This window comes from Phaenicophaeus curvirostris, chromosome 1, assembly GCF_032191515.1.
Source record: "Phaenicophaeus curvirostris isolate KB17595 chromosome 1, BPBGC_Pcur_1.0, whole genome shotgun sequence".
NCBI classification, from domain to species: domain Eukaryota; kingdom Metazoa; phylum Chordata; class Aves; order Cuculiformes; family Cuculidae; genus Phaenicophaeus; species Phaenicophaeus curvirostris.
The window spans coordinates 176,014,132-176,028,499 of NC_091392.1; the positions used below are offsets into that span (position 1 = coordinate 176,014,132).

At 53.4% G+C, this 14,368-nt stretch overlaps 1 protein-coding gene across 2 annotated transcripts; it reads left to right on the forward strand.

Moving 5' to 3' along the window:
* The first annotated feature begins 9,607 nt into the window (after nucleotides 1–9,607).
* PCDH8 (protocadherin 8) lies at nucleotides 9,608–13,514 on the forward strand. 2 transcript variants are annotated; one of them, XM_069880656.1, is made up of 3 exons: nucleotides 9,608–12,073; nucleotides 12,200–12,410; nucleotides 12,882–13,514. In XM_069880656.1, exons 1-3 carry the CDS (start codon nucleotides 9,662–9,664, stop codon nucleotides 13,253–13,255), a joined length of 2,997 nt encoding a protein of 998 aa, XP_069736757.1. In that variant the 5' UTR covers nucleotides 9,608–9,661; the 3' UTR covers nucleotides 13,256–13,514. The 2 variants fall into 2 exon arrangements, with proteins under 2 accessions (XP_069736757.1, XP_069736764.1); XM_069880663.1 differs by having other exon boundaries at nucleotides 12,203–12,410.
* Nucleotides 13,515–14,368: the final 854 nt, after the last annotated feature.

Consider the following 14,368-nt stretch of genomic DNA (forward strand, 5'->3'; position numbering starts at 1 on the left):
TGTACCAGGTGGTTAAACTCAAAAAGACAAACAGGTAATTCCTCCCCAAACTGGAAAAGGGCCATATAATCACAGGCTACATCTGCAGAAGTAAACTAAGCAGAGCCAGAAGATGACACATTTTATTCAGTGTTACAGATGCAGCTGTAGAGACTGAAATGGTTTCCAGATTGCCTCCTCATCCTGCTGTGGTGCATATTTATGGGTGCAGGAGAGGCAGATGACATTTAAGGACAGACTAGCTAGCTTCTAAAGACAGGTAGACAGATCCTCTGGGTTACAGTGCAGATACCTCCCTCAGCCACTGGAAACGGTTCTGCTCCTCTCCACTCTACCACCAGCTCTGGTCTTGGGTCATGTCTTAGGAAACTGTCAGCCTCTGGCTCTGACAGGCGCACACTCTCCTGGGTGGAAAAAACTGGTTGGATGGCCGGGCCCAGAGAGTGGTGGTAAATGGTGTGAAATCCAGCTGGAGGCCAGTGACAAGTGGGGCTTCCCAGGGCTCAGTGCTGGGTCCAGCCCTGTTCAATGTCTTTATCAATGACCTGGATGAAGGCATTGAGAGCACCCTTAGCAAGTTTGTGGATGACACTAAGCAGGGTGGAAGAGTCGATCTCCTGGAGGGTCGGGAGGCTCTGCAAAGGGATCTGAACAGGCTGGACCGCTGGGCTGAGTCCAATGGGATGAGGTTCAACAAGGCCAAGTGCTGGGTCCTGCACTTGGGGCACAACAACCCTGTGCAGTGCTACAGACTAGGAGAAGTCTGTCTAGAAAGCTGCCTGGAGGAGAGGGACCTGGGGGTGTTGGTTGACGGCCGACTGAATATGAGCCAGCAGTGTGCCCAGGTGGCCAAGAAGGCCAATGGCATCTTGGCTTGTATCAGAAACGGCGTGACCAGCAGGTCCAGGGAGGTTATCCTCCCTCTGTACTCAGCACTGATGAGACTGCTCCTCGAATACTGTGTTCAGTTCTGGGCCCCTCGCTACAAGAAAGATGTTGAGGCTCTGGAGCGAGTCCAGAGAAGAGCGATGAAGCTCATGAAGGGAATGGAGAACAGGTCTTACGAGGAGCGGCTGAGAGAGCTGGGGTTGTTTAGCCTGGAGAAGAGGAGGCTGAGGGGAGACCTCATTGCTCTCTACAACTACCTGAAAGGAGGTTGTAGAGAGGAGGGTGCTGGCCTCTTCTCCCAAGTGACGGGGGACAGGACAAGAGGGAATGGCTTCGAGCTCCACCAGGAGAGGTTCCGACTGGATATCAGGAAAAATTATTTCACAGAAAGGTTCATCGGGCACTGGCACAGGCTGCCCAGGGAGGTGGTTGATTCACCATCCCTGGAGATGTTTAAAAGACAGGTAGACAAGGTGCTCAGGGACATGGTTTAGTGGCAGGTAGGAATGGGTGGACTCGATGATCCAAGAGGTCTCTTCCAACCTGGTGATTCTATGATTCTATGTCACCTAAAGCCAGTATTGTGCCCTCTCAGCTTGACCCCTTCAGCAAAGTGTATGTGGAGAATGAGCAAACGCCATGCATGAAAGATGGGCAGTGAGTACAGGAACACTTTGTAGCTCTGGAGGTCAAAGTCCTGTGGAGGTCAAAGAATGGCACTTTTGGATGAAAAAAAACTAAAGGGAAAAGTCTTCCTGTGGCCTCATAAAGCAGTCTGATCTAATCCTGAGCAACACTCTAAACTCACAAAATGAAGCGAAATGCAGCAGTAGAAAAACTTAAAGCAAAAATCCTGGGTAAAATATTCAAGGGTACCGAAATGATTCAGGAACCAGATTTCCACTGGCTCCCAAGCTTCTGAAGTTTGCTTCTTGCTGACTCTGTATGAATATCTAAAACTCTATTTTTTTTGTTAAAGGGATGTGTTTACTCTCCATCCTCCTTTATATTATTATGTGCCATTTCCCTCTTTTGCTCTGCCCAGAGCTGGCTGCATGTCAGGCAGCAATGTGCTGGTAATTATCAAAGCTAAAATCGGTCCTTGTAAGAAACAAGGTGGAGACAGAGAGGGAGGTTTGACTCTGAGCCCCACCTGCAGATAGAAAAGGGAGATGATCCCAAACTCAGGATGAAGGGAAGTGGCCTGATCGAATTCACCACCTGCCTTCAGTCCTGGGGGGCTCCTCACCATGGCAAAATAAAACCTTGGGCTGGGCAGACTTGTGGCCCCTGGAGGCGGCTGGTTGAGGGAGGATGCTTGCCTGCTCCCCAGCATTCCTGCCCTGGCAGGTGGCCAAGCGCGGCAGCCGCCTGCATCTGGGCTCTTCCCCTGCTCTCACAGCCTCTTCAACAGAAGTGACACAAGGCGCACACTTGCTCGCAGCCTGCTGCCGCTCAGGAGATTGGGAGAAGAAGAGACTTAGTCCTTCACAGCTGGGGGGCTCTGATTTTGCAAGCTGAGGCGCGATTAAGATGGAGGATGAAGGGGGGAAGAAGGGGGAGAAGGAGAGAGGCGAGATGGAGAAAGGGACTCACACTACAAGGCTCAGTCCCTGCCTCTCCATCACATTTTTCCCCCATGCCACCCCTCACTGTAATCCTCCGGGAAACAACCAGGAGCAGACCAGGGCAAAACCTGCAAAGCACCCCCAGCCCAGAAATCAGAAGCTGTGGCACTGTGCCCGAGCTCATTAACTCTGCTTTGACACTGGGCTAATTAGCTCAGGCATGGCATTATACTATTGCAACATCTCCATTTCCAGAACCTCAACAAGTATTGCTTCCCAGTGTCTGTTCCCTCATGTCCCGTGGATATATCAGAGGGGGAATAAGAGGGGGGGAATAAATCACATTTGCAGGATAAGGCTGAACATATAGACAGCAGAGAAACGGGGAGGATATTTTTATTGGCATAGTAACAATATATTGGCATGTACGCAGATATCCTCATGCCTATGTATGAATATGATCTTACTGGGACATACATAAATGCTAGGAAGGAGGCAGACCCCAAGGAGTGATACGGCTGTGCTTGTTCAGTGTGGCACTGGGTGGGTGGCATTGGGCTCCCAGGAGCAGCAGCAGGACATTGAGAAAGGGACCTTGCATGCCAAATAGCAAGGGAGCTGCCTCTCAGAGAAATCAGTGGAGCCCATCACAATCACCACACGTAAGTATTCGCAGAGGACTGTACATCTTCCTAGTAGCTGAGAGGCGGATTTTTTCCACCCATTCATCATTCGTAAGGGCCTAAAACCCCAAACAGTCCTTCAAGGAGGAGAGTGTGAATGAGGCCCAGGAGGAAACAAGGACGTGCTGGAGGAAAGCCAAATAGACCAGCCCAGGCACCTTCAAAGTGGTGTGAAAGACATCCCAGCCAGGTGTACAGCAGCAGCCACAGAGGGGGAGCACCAATTCACAACAGCCAAGGAAAAAAGCCGCGCAGCTCCCCTCTTTAATATCCCAGCAGTCTGACTAAGCCCCGAGCTATGGAGAGGGCAGGCGTTTCTTCTAAAGGTCTACATCAGAGTCAGGTGTGAATAACTACTCTGTTACCTGCACCCCTAAAACCAAGGCATTGAGGCAAAATAGCCATAAAGGACCTGCATAATAAAGGTTGTTCGTTCTAAGGGCATCTCTGATCTTCTATCAGTTGTGCTGGTGGGTAAAGAGAAGGATCTGGGCTGCTCCCTGTCTGATACACCCACAGCCTTCAGTGCATTTTTCTTCACAACATTCTTGTGAGGTACAGAAGTGTCCTGTGGATGTGAGGAGCCAAGTATGAGAGAGCCTCAAGCCCCCATCCAGGCTAAAATATGTACAACTCTCATGACATTCTATGGCAGTTGAGTACCTAAATACCCTAGACCTTAGTGGGGCTGAGCCTCATTAGCTTGCTTCAGATCACAGAGCAGAGAACTGAACCTGAGTACCTGCCTAGTGATTTAACAGCTGAAAAGCCTCATCTATCTGTTCTGGGGAAGAAAAGGTAGAGGGTAAAGAGAGCTTGAAAAAGGGAGACAGAAGAGGGGAGGGACAACGAGAGGTAAGGTTATGTAGAACCACAGTCTGCATTGTGGAATAGGAGGGAAATCTCACATCTAGCCACTTTGCAGGCAAGCCACGCAAGGGAGCACCCCAAAAAGCCCACAGTAGACCCCAGCTGAGGACCACATGGGGGGACCTTTAGGAATGCACTGCGCCAGGGATACCTCCAGGCAGCATGCACGAGGCACACACTGTGTGGGGAATGCGAAGAACTGGTCTTTTGTTTCACGCCCCTTTGTTTTAACCTCTTGAATCAAAGACCCCAGCTGCTACTCCGAGAGAGGCTAGAAATTAATCCAATTAAAAAATAAATTCCCTGTGGAATCAAAACTGCTTGCCGGGTGGGGGGTATGGGCATGCAATATCTTTCTTCTGCAATACAAACTTTTTCTTCTAATTCAGATTTCACAGAGGGGAGGCATTTGGAGCAAATATAATAAACAAATGATTGGGATGATTTATAACCCTGGTACCATCCCGCAGCTCAGAGGAAAGATTGCAGACTGTCTTCTATAGCCTGCATGGCCGAAGACAGAAGCACAATGCTGCATGCTACCCTCCAACACAAACAGTCATAGAGCAACAAAACCCTTTGGCGCTTCGTTCCACTCTTTTGTTTTCCAGGGTTTTGGTCAGCCCAGGCTTGTGGAGCTTGACAGGTTAACCCACATTTCCTTGGTTGCCGCAGAAATGATTAAACAGGGGGGGATTGTTTAGGCCACGAAGCAGAAGGAATTCCTTTGTTTTTGTATATCACTCCAAGGCAGCCGAGCCCACCAGGATACCCAAGAAGAAAGAGGCAGGGGCTGAGTGCAGAGACAAGTTTCCAGAGAGGGAGGTCGTGCCACCCCTCTGGAAGCTCAGAGGGGAGGAGTGGGAGAACATATTGCATCCCAACTGTACCACTGGAGAGAAGTCAGCTGGACCCTCCAGGTATGTGGGTGAGCAGGACCAGCTGGAGACCATTCCCAGATAGCCTGGCTTCCCCCTGACAGGCTCAGCAAAGCCCCAGCACCATCCTAGGGCTTCTGCTACAAAGAGATGCCACCCCACTGCCCCAAGGGCAGGCAGTCACCACACAGAATATGTTTAGGGGAACTGGGGCAATGGATGAGGGGGACTTCCAATAGCCAGGGATTGGTGCTTCTAAGATCTCCTGGGAAAGAGGAAGCGTGTGTAACACAGCCACTCACTGCCTTGTGCATGTATTAAGCTGTACATCCTCCCTTGAGGTCTATGTGGTCCTGAGGTAGTGTGCTGGACCTTTATGGGAGTCAGATTCTCTCTCAGCCCCAAAATGTAACACCTCCTAGCTTATCTCCACCAGTAGAGATCCCTGGAAAGAATCCCAAGCTGAAAGGAGGAAAGTCTTACCCCATCACACCGGGGACAGCGATGCCTTAGGAAACAGGCAGACTCATTGGGCTGAAGGTGATGATGAAAAGGGCCAGAGCCATAGGAGGCTAGGAAAGAGTGGGAGATCCTGCTTTTTGTCACCCTTGGTAAGCCAGTAATTATCCTGGGAGAAGGGAAGAAGACCCACGAGTTTTATTTTTAAAAGCTGGATCAGAATCAGGGGTGAGAAGTACATTTAAAGTGAAAGAGAAAGTACCTGGAGGGTTTTGCTGGCCATCATTGACCTGGTTGCTGGTGGCATCAGGCTGGTGGTCTATGAAAGCCTTCACTCCTCAGGAGCAGCACATTACCCAGGAATTCAGGATCATAGGGATGAGTGGATGAGACTCGCTTTTTCCTTTGCCTGACACCCATCTCTAAGAGCAGCTTTGATATCCATGTCTAAGAGGTACGTGGAGGAGCTTGGCAGCAGAGATCAGACCTCTGGACACTGTGAAACACCTCCTTCTCAGCAGGCTCCAAGTCTCTGCAACAACACTAAGTGCAAGAAAGCTGGTAAATTATTAAAACAACCTTGCAACAGCTCCAGAGAAACCACCAGTGCCTCAGATTCAAAGGAAAGGCTGTAGTGTGAGAATCCCCATTAGTAACAATACGCACAGTTTGCAAGAACATATGTCCCCGCATGGAGCAATCAACCAATCTGGGCTGTTTAACCACAATATTTCAAAGAAGTGCTTTTAATGCAGCTGATCCGTATGTTTATTTTTGAGCTGTAAAATAGGATTCTTCACTAGCCTTTCAGAACAGTTCTGTAATGGACTCTATCCAAACTATCGAGGAGAAGCTCTGCTCCAGTGGAGCAACTAATATGTTAGGTTTTTTTTTTAAATCAAAGTCACGACTGTGAAAAAAAAAAATAATACTAACCCAGGCAAGGAAGAAAGTTCATTTTGCCCTCTAAAAAAAAAAAGGTAAGAGGAGCAAGACCCCGCTGGGACCCTCTTACGAATGAATTTGGATCGAAAGTGCGTAAGATGAGGGCCGGGTGAGTGGGAAAGGGGAAAGATTTCCAAGCCACTCCTGATGCAGATGCTTGAGCACACACTGAAAATACAGCCCTTTGCACCCCTTCCTCCTGCAAAGTGTGTGGGAGGTGAAAACAGTTCCTGCTTTATCGATTGATTGATTTTTTTTTATAAAGAATAAGAGCTGCTCATGGAATAGCCGTTCCTTTGCAGGGAGGGGGGAGATGGGAGGGGGGGGTTAGAAAGGTCTGGTGTCCTTCCGTGCTCGATCTAATCCTAATTAAAAATAAATTACGTGCTGAATGGAACTTGAAATGGCAAAGATAATCCTGTTACACACGAGGGGCCTCCCCGCTGCCCGCTGCCCGCTGCCCCGCTCCCCGTTCCCAGGCGCGCAAGTCAGACCCTGGAGCCCAGAGCCGGGATTCCCAGCTCGGTTTGGGACCCCGTCCCGATCCAAGGCTTCCCGACCCGGCGCCAGAGAGCGGCTCGGGGCCGCGGCGCGCAGGGGCAGAGAGATGCGCGCAGGAGAAAGATGCGCGCAGGCTTTTCGCATGGAAACCGGGCGTTCGGGGGAAGCTTTTGTCGGCGGCTGAGCGTGCCCGGGCGCGATTTAAATCCCATTTACATAAGCCGGCGTTGCGGGCAGCCCGCCGTCCCCCTCCCCGCTCGCGTGCCAGCGACCCGCGCAGCGACCCGCGCAGCGACCCGCGCATCCAGCCCGGTACCCGCCCGCAGCCAGGATGGAGCCTCCCGGGATGCAGCTTCGCTCCGGGGGAAGGCGCCTAAGCCCGAGGGGTTTTCAAAGCAAAACGGGGTGTCCCGCCCCCTGCTTCCTTTCAAACGCAGCTCGTGGGTGCAAGGGACATATGGAATGGGGGGAGGAGGAAAGGGAAGGAGGGAAGAAGGGAGGGAAGGAAGAAGGAAAGGAGGAAAGAAGAGGGGGAAAGGAGGGAGGAAAGGAAAGCAAGAGGAAAGAGGGAAAGGGAAGAGGGAGAGGAGGAAGGAAAGGAAAGATAGGAAAGAAAGCAAGGGAGGGAAGGAAGGAAGGAAGGAAGGAAGGAAGGAAGGAAGGAAGGAAGGAAGGAAGGAAGGAAGGAAGGAAGGAAGGAAGGAAGGAAGGAAGGAAGGAAGGAAGGAAGGAAGGAAGGAAGGAAGGAAGGAAGGAAGGAAGGAAGGAAGGAAGGAAGGAAGGAAGGAAGGAAGGAAGGAAGGAAGGAGGGAGGAAAGGGAAAGGGAAAGGGGAAGGGGAAGGGAAAGGGAAAGGGAAAGGGAAAGGGAAAGGGAAAGGGAAAGGGAAAGGGAAAGGGAAAGGGAAGGGGGAAGGGAAGGGGAGGGGGAAGGGGGAAGAGGGAAGGGGGAAGGGGGAAGGGGAAGGGGGAAGGGGGAAGGGGGAAGGGGGAAGGGGGAAGGGGGAAGGGGGAAGGGGGAAGGGGAAGGGGGAGGGGAAAGGGAAGGGAAGGGAGGGGAAGGGGGAACGGGGAAGAGGGAGGGGGAGGGGAAAGGGAAGGGAAGGGAAGGGAAGGGAAGGGAAGGGAAGGGAAGGGAAGGGAAGGGAAGGGAAGGGAAGGGAAGGGAAGGGAAGGGAAGGGAAGGGAAGGGAAGGGAAGGGAAGGGAAGGGAAGGGAAGGGAAGGGAAGGGAAGGGAAGGGAAGGGAAGGGAAGGGAAGGGAAGGGAAGGGAAGGGAAGGGAAGGGAAGGGAAGGGGAGAAGGAAGAAGGAGGGGGAAGAAGGCAAGAAGGAAAGGAAGAAGGAGAGGGAAGAAGAGGAAAGGAAGAAGGAGAGGGAAGAAGGCAAAGAGGAAAGGAAGAGGGAAGAAAGGAAGGAAGGGCATGCAGTTTCCCAGACAGTCAGATGCCACTCCAGCCCCCCAGCTTCCCTCCCCACTGGGTCCCCTCTCCCCGTGGCACCGCATGGCCAGGGGCTGCACCAGGCTCGGCGCGGGGCCTCAGTGCCTTGCGGGGCAGATGGTTTCATTCCCCCCGGTTCGTGCCAGGTTTCAGCCTCATGCTGTTATTTTGTTCTTCTGGAACGAGACTGGTGTTGCTTCCCAGAGAGGCCCTATTAGGACAAAAAGAAAATCCTGTGAATAGGCGTAACAGGGCACCAGGAGGGATAGGACTTAAATGTATTTTAATATGAGCAGGGCATTGTGTGTAATTCAGCGCTCATCATCGTTTAGTCAAAGAGTTATGGCAGTGATTGGGAATGAATAGAGGGACATAATGGATACATGTGGCGTTTGCTCATTATATTCAACTTAGTCCAACTCCTCTGTGGAAACTGTTCAACTTTCTCTCCCTTTAGCCTGTCATAGTGAAATAATACAGACATTGGTTCCTCGAATGGGATAGCCTGCCATGCTATTATATTTCTACAGCTAACGAGGGCTTCATAAGCCTTTGATACAGCCTGATCTTTGAAACCTTTCCAAATCTCCTCGAGCTTATGCTAAATCCTATTTGGAACTTTTTTTTTTTCTTTCTTTCTTTCTTTCTTTTTTTTTTTCCCTCCTCGCCTGCTAGTGCCCCAGGCTTAAGAAACCCGGGCGGTGACATGCATACTAAAGCACGAGGGGACACCTCCTGAAAGGCGACTTACGGCGCTGATCACAGGCTCTCACGCGAGTAACACAGCACTGCGGGCGCTCAGCTGAAAGCCGCCAGCCCCCCCACCCTCGTTCCCCCCGCATCCTGCATCCTGCATCCCGCTAATCCGCGCACCCACCCGCGCCGCGACATGCCACGACACGACACGACATGCCACGGCACCTGCCTGCCCTGTGGCTCAATTAACAAACCCCGCCGCGCGCTTTACTCCGCGCTCCCCCTGCGCCAGCTCCGGGGAGAGAAAATACTAGGCGAGGGGGGAGGAAAGAGGGGAAAAAAGAAATAAATAAAGGGGGGGGAAGGAATGAAGCCGGGAAAAAAGGGGAAAAAACAAACCCCGGAGAGTTAAAGAAAACAAAGGCGAGCGCCCCGCGCCCCTGCTCCGCCGGCTGCCGGAGCCGCCCCGGCTCGGGGAGCGCCGGGGGCCGCCCGCGCCCCGCCGCCTCCCATTGGCTCCGGCGGCCTCTCATTTGCATAGCGCCGTCTATGAAAAGCCGTGCGGAGGCGCGGAGGGGCGCAGGCGGCGGCGGAGGGTGCGCGGAGACGCGTCCCGGGTACCGCGCGTCGCATCCCGGGTACCGCGCGTCGCATCCCGCATCCCGCATCGCCCCGCCGAGCATCCCGGGCACGGAGCATCTTTGCCCCGTCGGGCTGAGCCCCGCGCCGAGTGCCATGACCCCCCCGCGGCTGCTGGCCGTCGCCTGCCTGGTGTCCCTGTCCCTCGGCAAGACGGTGAGGTACCGCACCGACGAGGAGGGAGCGCCGGGCACGGTGATCGGCACGCTGGCCGACGAGATGCCGGTGAAGGCGCCGGGGGAGATGAGCTTCCGTCTGATGCGGCAGTTCAGCAACAGCTCCCTGGTGCGGGTGCGGGAGGAGGACGGGCAGCTGAGCATCGGCGACGCGGGGCTGGACCGGGAGCAGCTGTGCGGGCCGGCTCCGCAGTGCGTTCTGGCCTTCGACGTGGTGAGCTGCTGGCGGGAGCGCTACCGCCTGGTGCACGTGGAGCTGGAGGTGCGCGACATCAACGACCACGCGCCCCGCTTCCCCCGAGCCCAAATGACGCTGGAGGTGTCGGAGAGCGCCGCGCCCGGCACCCGCCTCCCGCTGGAAGTGGCCGTGGATGAGGACGTGGGCTCCAACTCCATCCAGAGCTTCCAGGTGTCCCTCAACAGCCACTTCGGCGTGGAGGCGCAGACTCGGGCAGACGGGGCGCGCTGCGCCGACCTGGTGCTTCTCCAGGAGCTGGACCGCGAGCGCCAGCCCTCCTACACGCTGGAGCTGGTGGCCAAGGACGGCGGCAGCCCGGCGCGCTCGGGCACAGCCACCGTACACGTCCGTGTCCTCGATGCCAATGACAACAGTCCTGCCTTCGCCCAGAGCTCGGTCACGGTGGAGCTGCCTGAGGACGCGCCGCCCGGCTCCCTGCTGCTCGACCTGGATGCCGCTGACCCTGATGAAGGCCCCAACGGAGAGGTAGTCTACGCCTTCGGCAGCCAGGTGCCCCCTGAGGCGCGGCGGCTCTTTCGCCTCGACCCACGCTCGGGCCGCCTCACGTTGGAGGCTGCCGTGGACTACGAGCGCACCCGCACCTACGAGCTGGACGTGCGCGCCCAGGACCGCGGCGCCAGCCCCCGCACTGCCACCTGCACTGTCATCGTGCGCCTCACCGATGTCAATGACAACGCGCCGCGCATCAGCATCAGCGCCCTCCGCGGTGCTGCCAGCGCCACCAGCGTCGCCTACATCAGCGAGGCAGCGGCCAGCGAGAGCTTCGTGGCCCTTGTCAGCGCCTCAGACCGTGACTCAGGTGCCAATGGCCAGGTGCGCTGCAGCCTCCGTGGCCACGACCACTTTGCCCTACAGCGTGCCTACGAGGACAGTTACATGATCGTCACCACGGCAGCCTTGGACCGTGAGCGCATCCCCGAATACAACCTCACGGTGGTGGCCGAGGACCTTGGCTCACCGCCCTTCAAGACTGTCCGCCAGTACACAGTGCGTGTGAGCGATGAGAATGACAATGCACCGCTCTTCACCAAACCCCTCTACGAGGTGGCCGTTCCAGAGAACAATCCCCCAGGTGCCTACATCACCACCGTGGTGGCCCGCGATCCTGATCTTGGCCACAATGGGAAGGTCACCTACCGGCTCCTGGATACGCAGGTCATGGGTGCCCCCATCTCCACCTACGTCTCAGTGGACCCCGCCACCGGGGCCATCTATGCCCTCAGGACGTTCAACTATGAGATTCTCAAGCAGCTGGATCTGAGGATCCAGGCCACTGATGGAGGCTCCCCACAGCTCTCCAGCAGCACCCTTGTCAAAGTGAGGATGGTGGACCAGAATGACAACCCTCCTGTCATCATCCACCCAGTGCTCACCAATGGGACAGTGGAAATCAGCGTGTCCAGCAAGACCTCCTGTGACTCCGTGGTGGCCCAGATCAAAGCTCGAGATGCAGATGACGGTGCCAATGCCGAGCTCACCTTTGCCTTCCTGGAAGAGCCCCAGCCGGACCTCTTCACCATCAACCCAAGTAGTGGGGACATTGTGCTAAGGGGCGATCTCTCTGAAGAGCTGGGACAGCTGTTCAAGGTCATCCTCACTGTAACAGACAATGGCAGACCCCCACTGGCCACCACTGCCACTGTCAACTTCCTGGTGACCGCCACTGCACCTTCCAGCATCCAGGAGATAGCCAAGCCCAGCTCCTGGGAAGGAAAAGCTTTGCAATGGGACATCCCTCTGATCGTGATCATTGTTCTGGCGGGCAGCTGCACCCTCCTCCTGGTGGCTATAATCACCATCGCCACCACCTGCAATAGGCGCAAGAAGGGAAATGACATCAAAAATAACACTTCTTTGAAGGAGCAGATAGATATCTCCCACCTGGAGAAGGGCCAGCAAGAGGAGGGCAGCCAGAGGGGGAATGTGTTCGAGGTACGAACCTTTCCCAGCAAAACCTCTTTCACAAGCCCCGACCCTTCTCCAGCTGCTGAAGAGATCTCCACCACTGAGAGCAGCAGTGACAGCACTTGCCTCTACGAGGGGCAGAAGAAGCTCAGAGGACCGAGTGGGGAGGTAAGGTTCTGTCATGGGGAAGGGGTTGGTGGTCTCAAAGGATGCAAATTGCAGAGATGCGGTTCAGATGTTGATTTACCCTTCACTACTTCCTTCTCTCATCTTTCTTTTGATCTCCCCACCCAGCAGGGTTTTGCCGCCACTCCGAGCTACGGCAAAGAGTCTGCTCCCCCCGTGACCATTTGGAAGGGGCACTCATTCAACACCATCTCCGGCCGAGAGGCAGAGAAGTTCAGCGGCAAAGACAGCGGCAAAGGCGACAGCGATTTCAACGACAGTGACTCAGATATCAGTGGAGATGCCCTAAAGAAAGATCTCATCACGCACATGCAGAATGGTAAGGGTTCACCCCTGTTCTGGGCTCACCCCTCCAAACAGACAGACGGGCAGACAGGGAGGTGGACAGAGGGACCCATCCCTGGGGCACAGTGATTAGGCAGGGCAGATGGGGCGGGGAGCCTGATGCTGCATCAATCAAACTGCCCGTCTCTTCCCAACAGGCTGCAAGCCGCTCGTCTCTTTCTGCACGCAGCACCCCTCACAAATTAGCAGATGCTGGAAGTACTGTAGGATTGGGAGGGGTGGTTCTCCTCCCTTAAATGCTTCACTTAAAGTTAGGATTGTGAGGAGTGTCCTTAGCAAAACTACATAACCTGCCCAAGCGTGTTTCTTTGTTGTGGCGTAGAGCATCACCTCCCAGCTCCCAGCTCCAGTGCATTGAATCGTCCCGTGACCAATAATTCCGAGGGTTTTGAATGATGTGGATTTATTACTGCAGTAACAGGTTTCTCCTTCTCTCTTTCTCTAGGTCTGTGGGCATGCACAGCCGAGTGCAAGGTCTTGGGCCACTCGGACCGCTGCTGGAGCCCTTCCTGTGGCCGAGCCAACCCTCACCCCTCTCCCCATCCCTCAGCACCCCTCTCCACCTTCTGCAAGAGCACATCCTTGCCCAGGGATCCCCTTCGCAGGGACAACTTTTATCAAGCCCAGCTGCCCAAAACGGTGGGGCTTCAGAGCGTCTATGAGAAAGTGCTGCACAGGGACTTTGACCGGACGATCACGCTCCTCTCTCCGCCGCACCCTGCACGGCTCCCTGACCTTCAGGAGATTGGGGTGCCCCTCTACCCAGCCCCCTCGACTAGATTCCTCGGCCCCCAGACTGATGCAGCCGAGAAAGTGTAGCCCAACATGCTCCCCGCCCAAGTACACACGTCCCTGCGCGCACACGACTAGGTCACTCCCAAGAGCCTTTAAGTTATTGACCAGATCTGGTGTCATACATGTAAATATGCAAGATGTGCCTTAAAAATGAAGTTGTTGGGAAAGATTTCCAATCACGTCAGTACTGTTTGATATTTGCAAACAAAAAAAAATTGTTTGTAGTTAATGTAATTTTTATGAAATGTGCAGTATTTAAATTTTTTCCATGTTTTCTACATTTTTTTTTTTGCTTTCAGTTCACGCATAGCCTGCCATTTTTTGTAGTGTTTTTAACTTGTACATTGTGTAATGTAATGTTTGTACATAATGAAAGTTGGTTATATTTTTATATAATAAAAGCTTAAAAAATGGGAATTCTTGCCAAAGGAGCTGTCTTAAAGACACAATAATAATAATTAATAATAATATCCTGAATATATAGAACCTTGTAAGGGAAATTCCTCTTTCACAGTATCATAAGAACCTAAGCATCCCAGTGTACTGAGAAGTTTGCCTTGCCAAATGTGACTTGTATTTCTTGAGTCTGTGGTCAACTTAGAGTTAAATGTTATTTAATTGCCTTTGATTCCTGTAATCTGTGTCACTTATATACACTAATAAAGGTTTTGTGATGTGTCAGAGGGATCTGTTTATGGATTTCTTACTTCAGAGCACAGATACCTTTACAGGTCAACAAAAGTGTTTTGTGCAGAGAAATGCAGTGCGTAGGAGCGTGAATGACGCTACTTTTAGTTTTGCCCACCCTTTATCTCCAGCAATACCTCATGGGAGGTTCATCTCTAAAGATTTTAATGATGGGTTTCAGGGTGGGAGAGCTGTGTAACAGAGCTGGCCTCTGCTTTTCGCTGCCTGGTCTGACCTCTTCCAGCCCCATTCTTCACTGGGGGGAACCAGTGTAATTCTAGTGAAGCAAACGAAACAATGTCCATCTACTGAAGTGCTCATGCTGTGTAAACACCTTTGCATTAGCAGCCACTTGAGTACTTTGCTTTCTGATCTGCCTGAGACAGTGACTTGAGTCAAGCTGCATTAGGTATGTCCCTTATTTATCCCCAGTCTTATTAAAGGACAGTG

Coding starts and splice junctions, on each gene's coding strand:
- PCDH8 (XM_069880656.1), top strand. CDS start 9,662: ATGACCCCCCCGCGGCTGCTGGCCGTCGCCTGCCTGGTGTCCCTGTCC. Junction 12,074..12,199: donor TCAGAGGACCGAGTGGGGAG/GTAAGGTTCTGT, acceptor CTCCCCACCCAG/CAGGGTTTTGCCGCCACTCC. Junction 12,411..12,881: donor CATCACGCACATGCAGAATG/GTAAGGGTTCAC, acceptor CTCTTTCTCTAG/GTCTGTGGGCATGCACAGCC.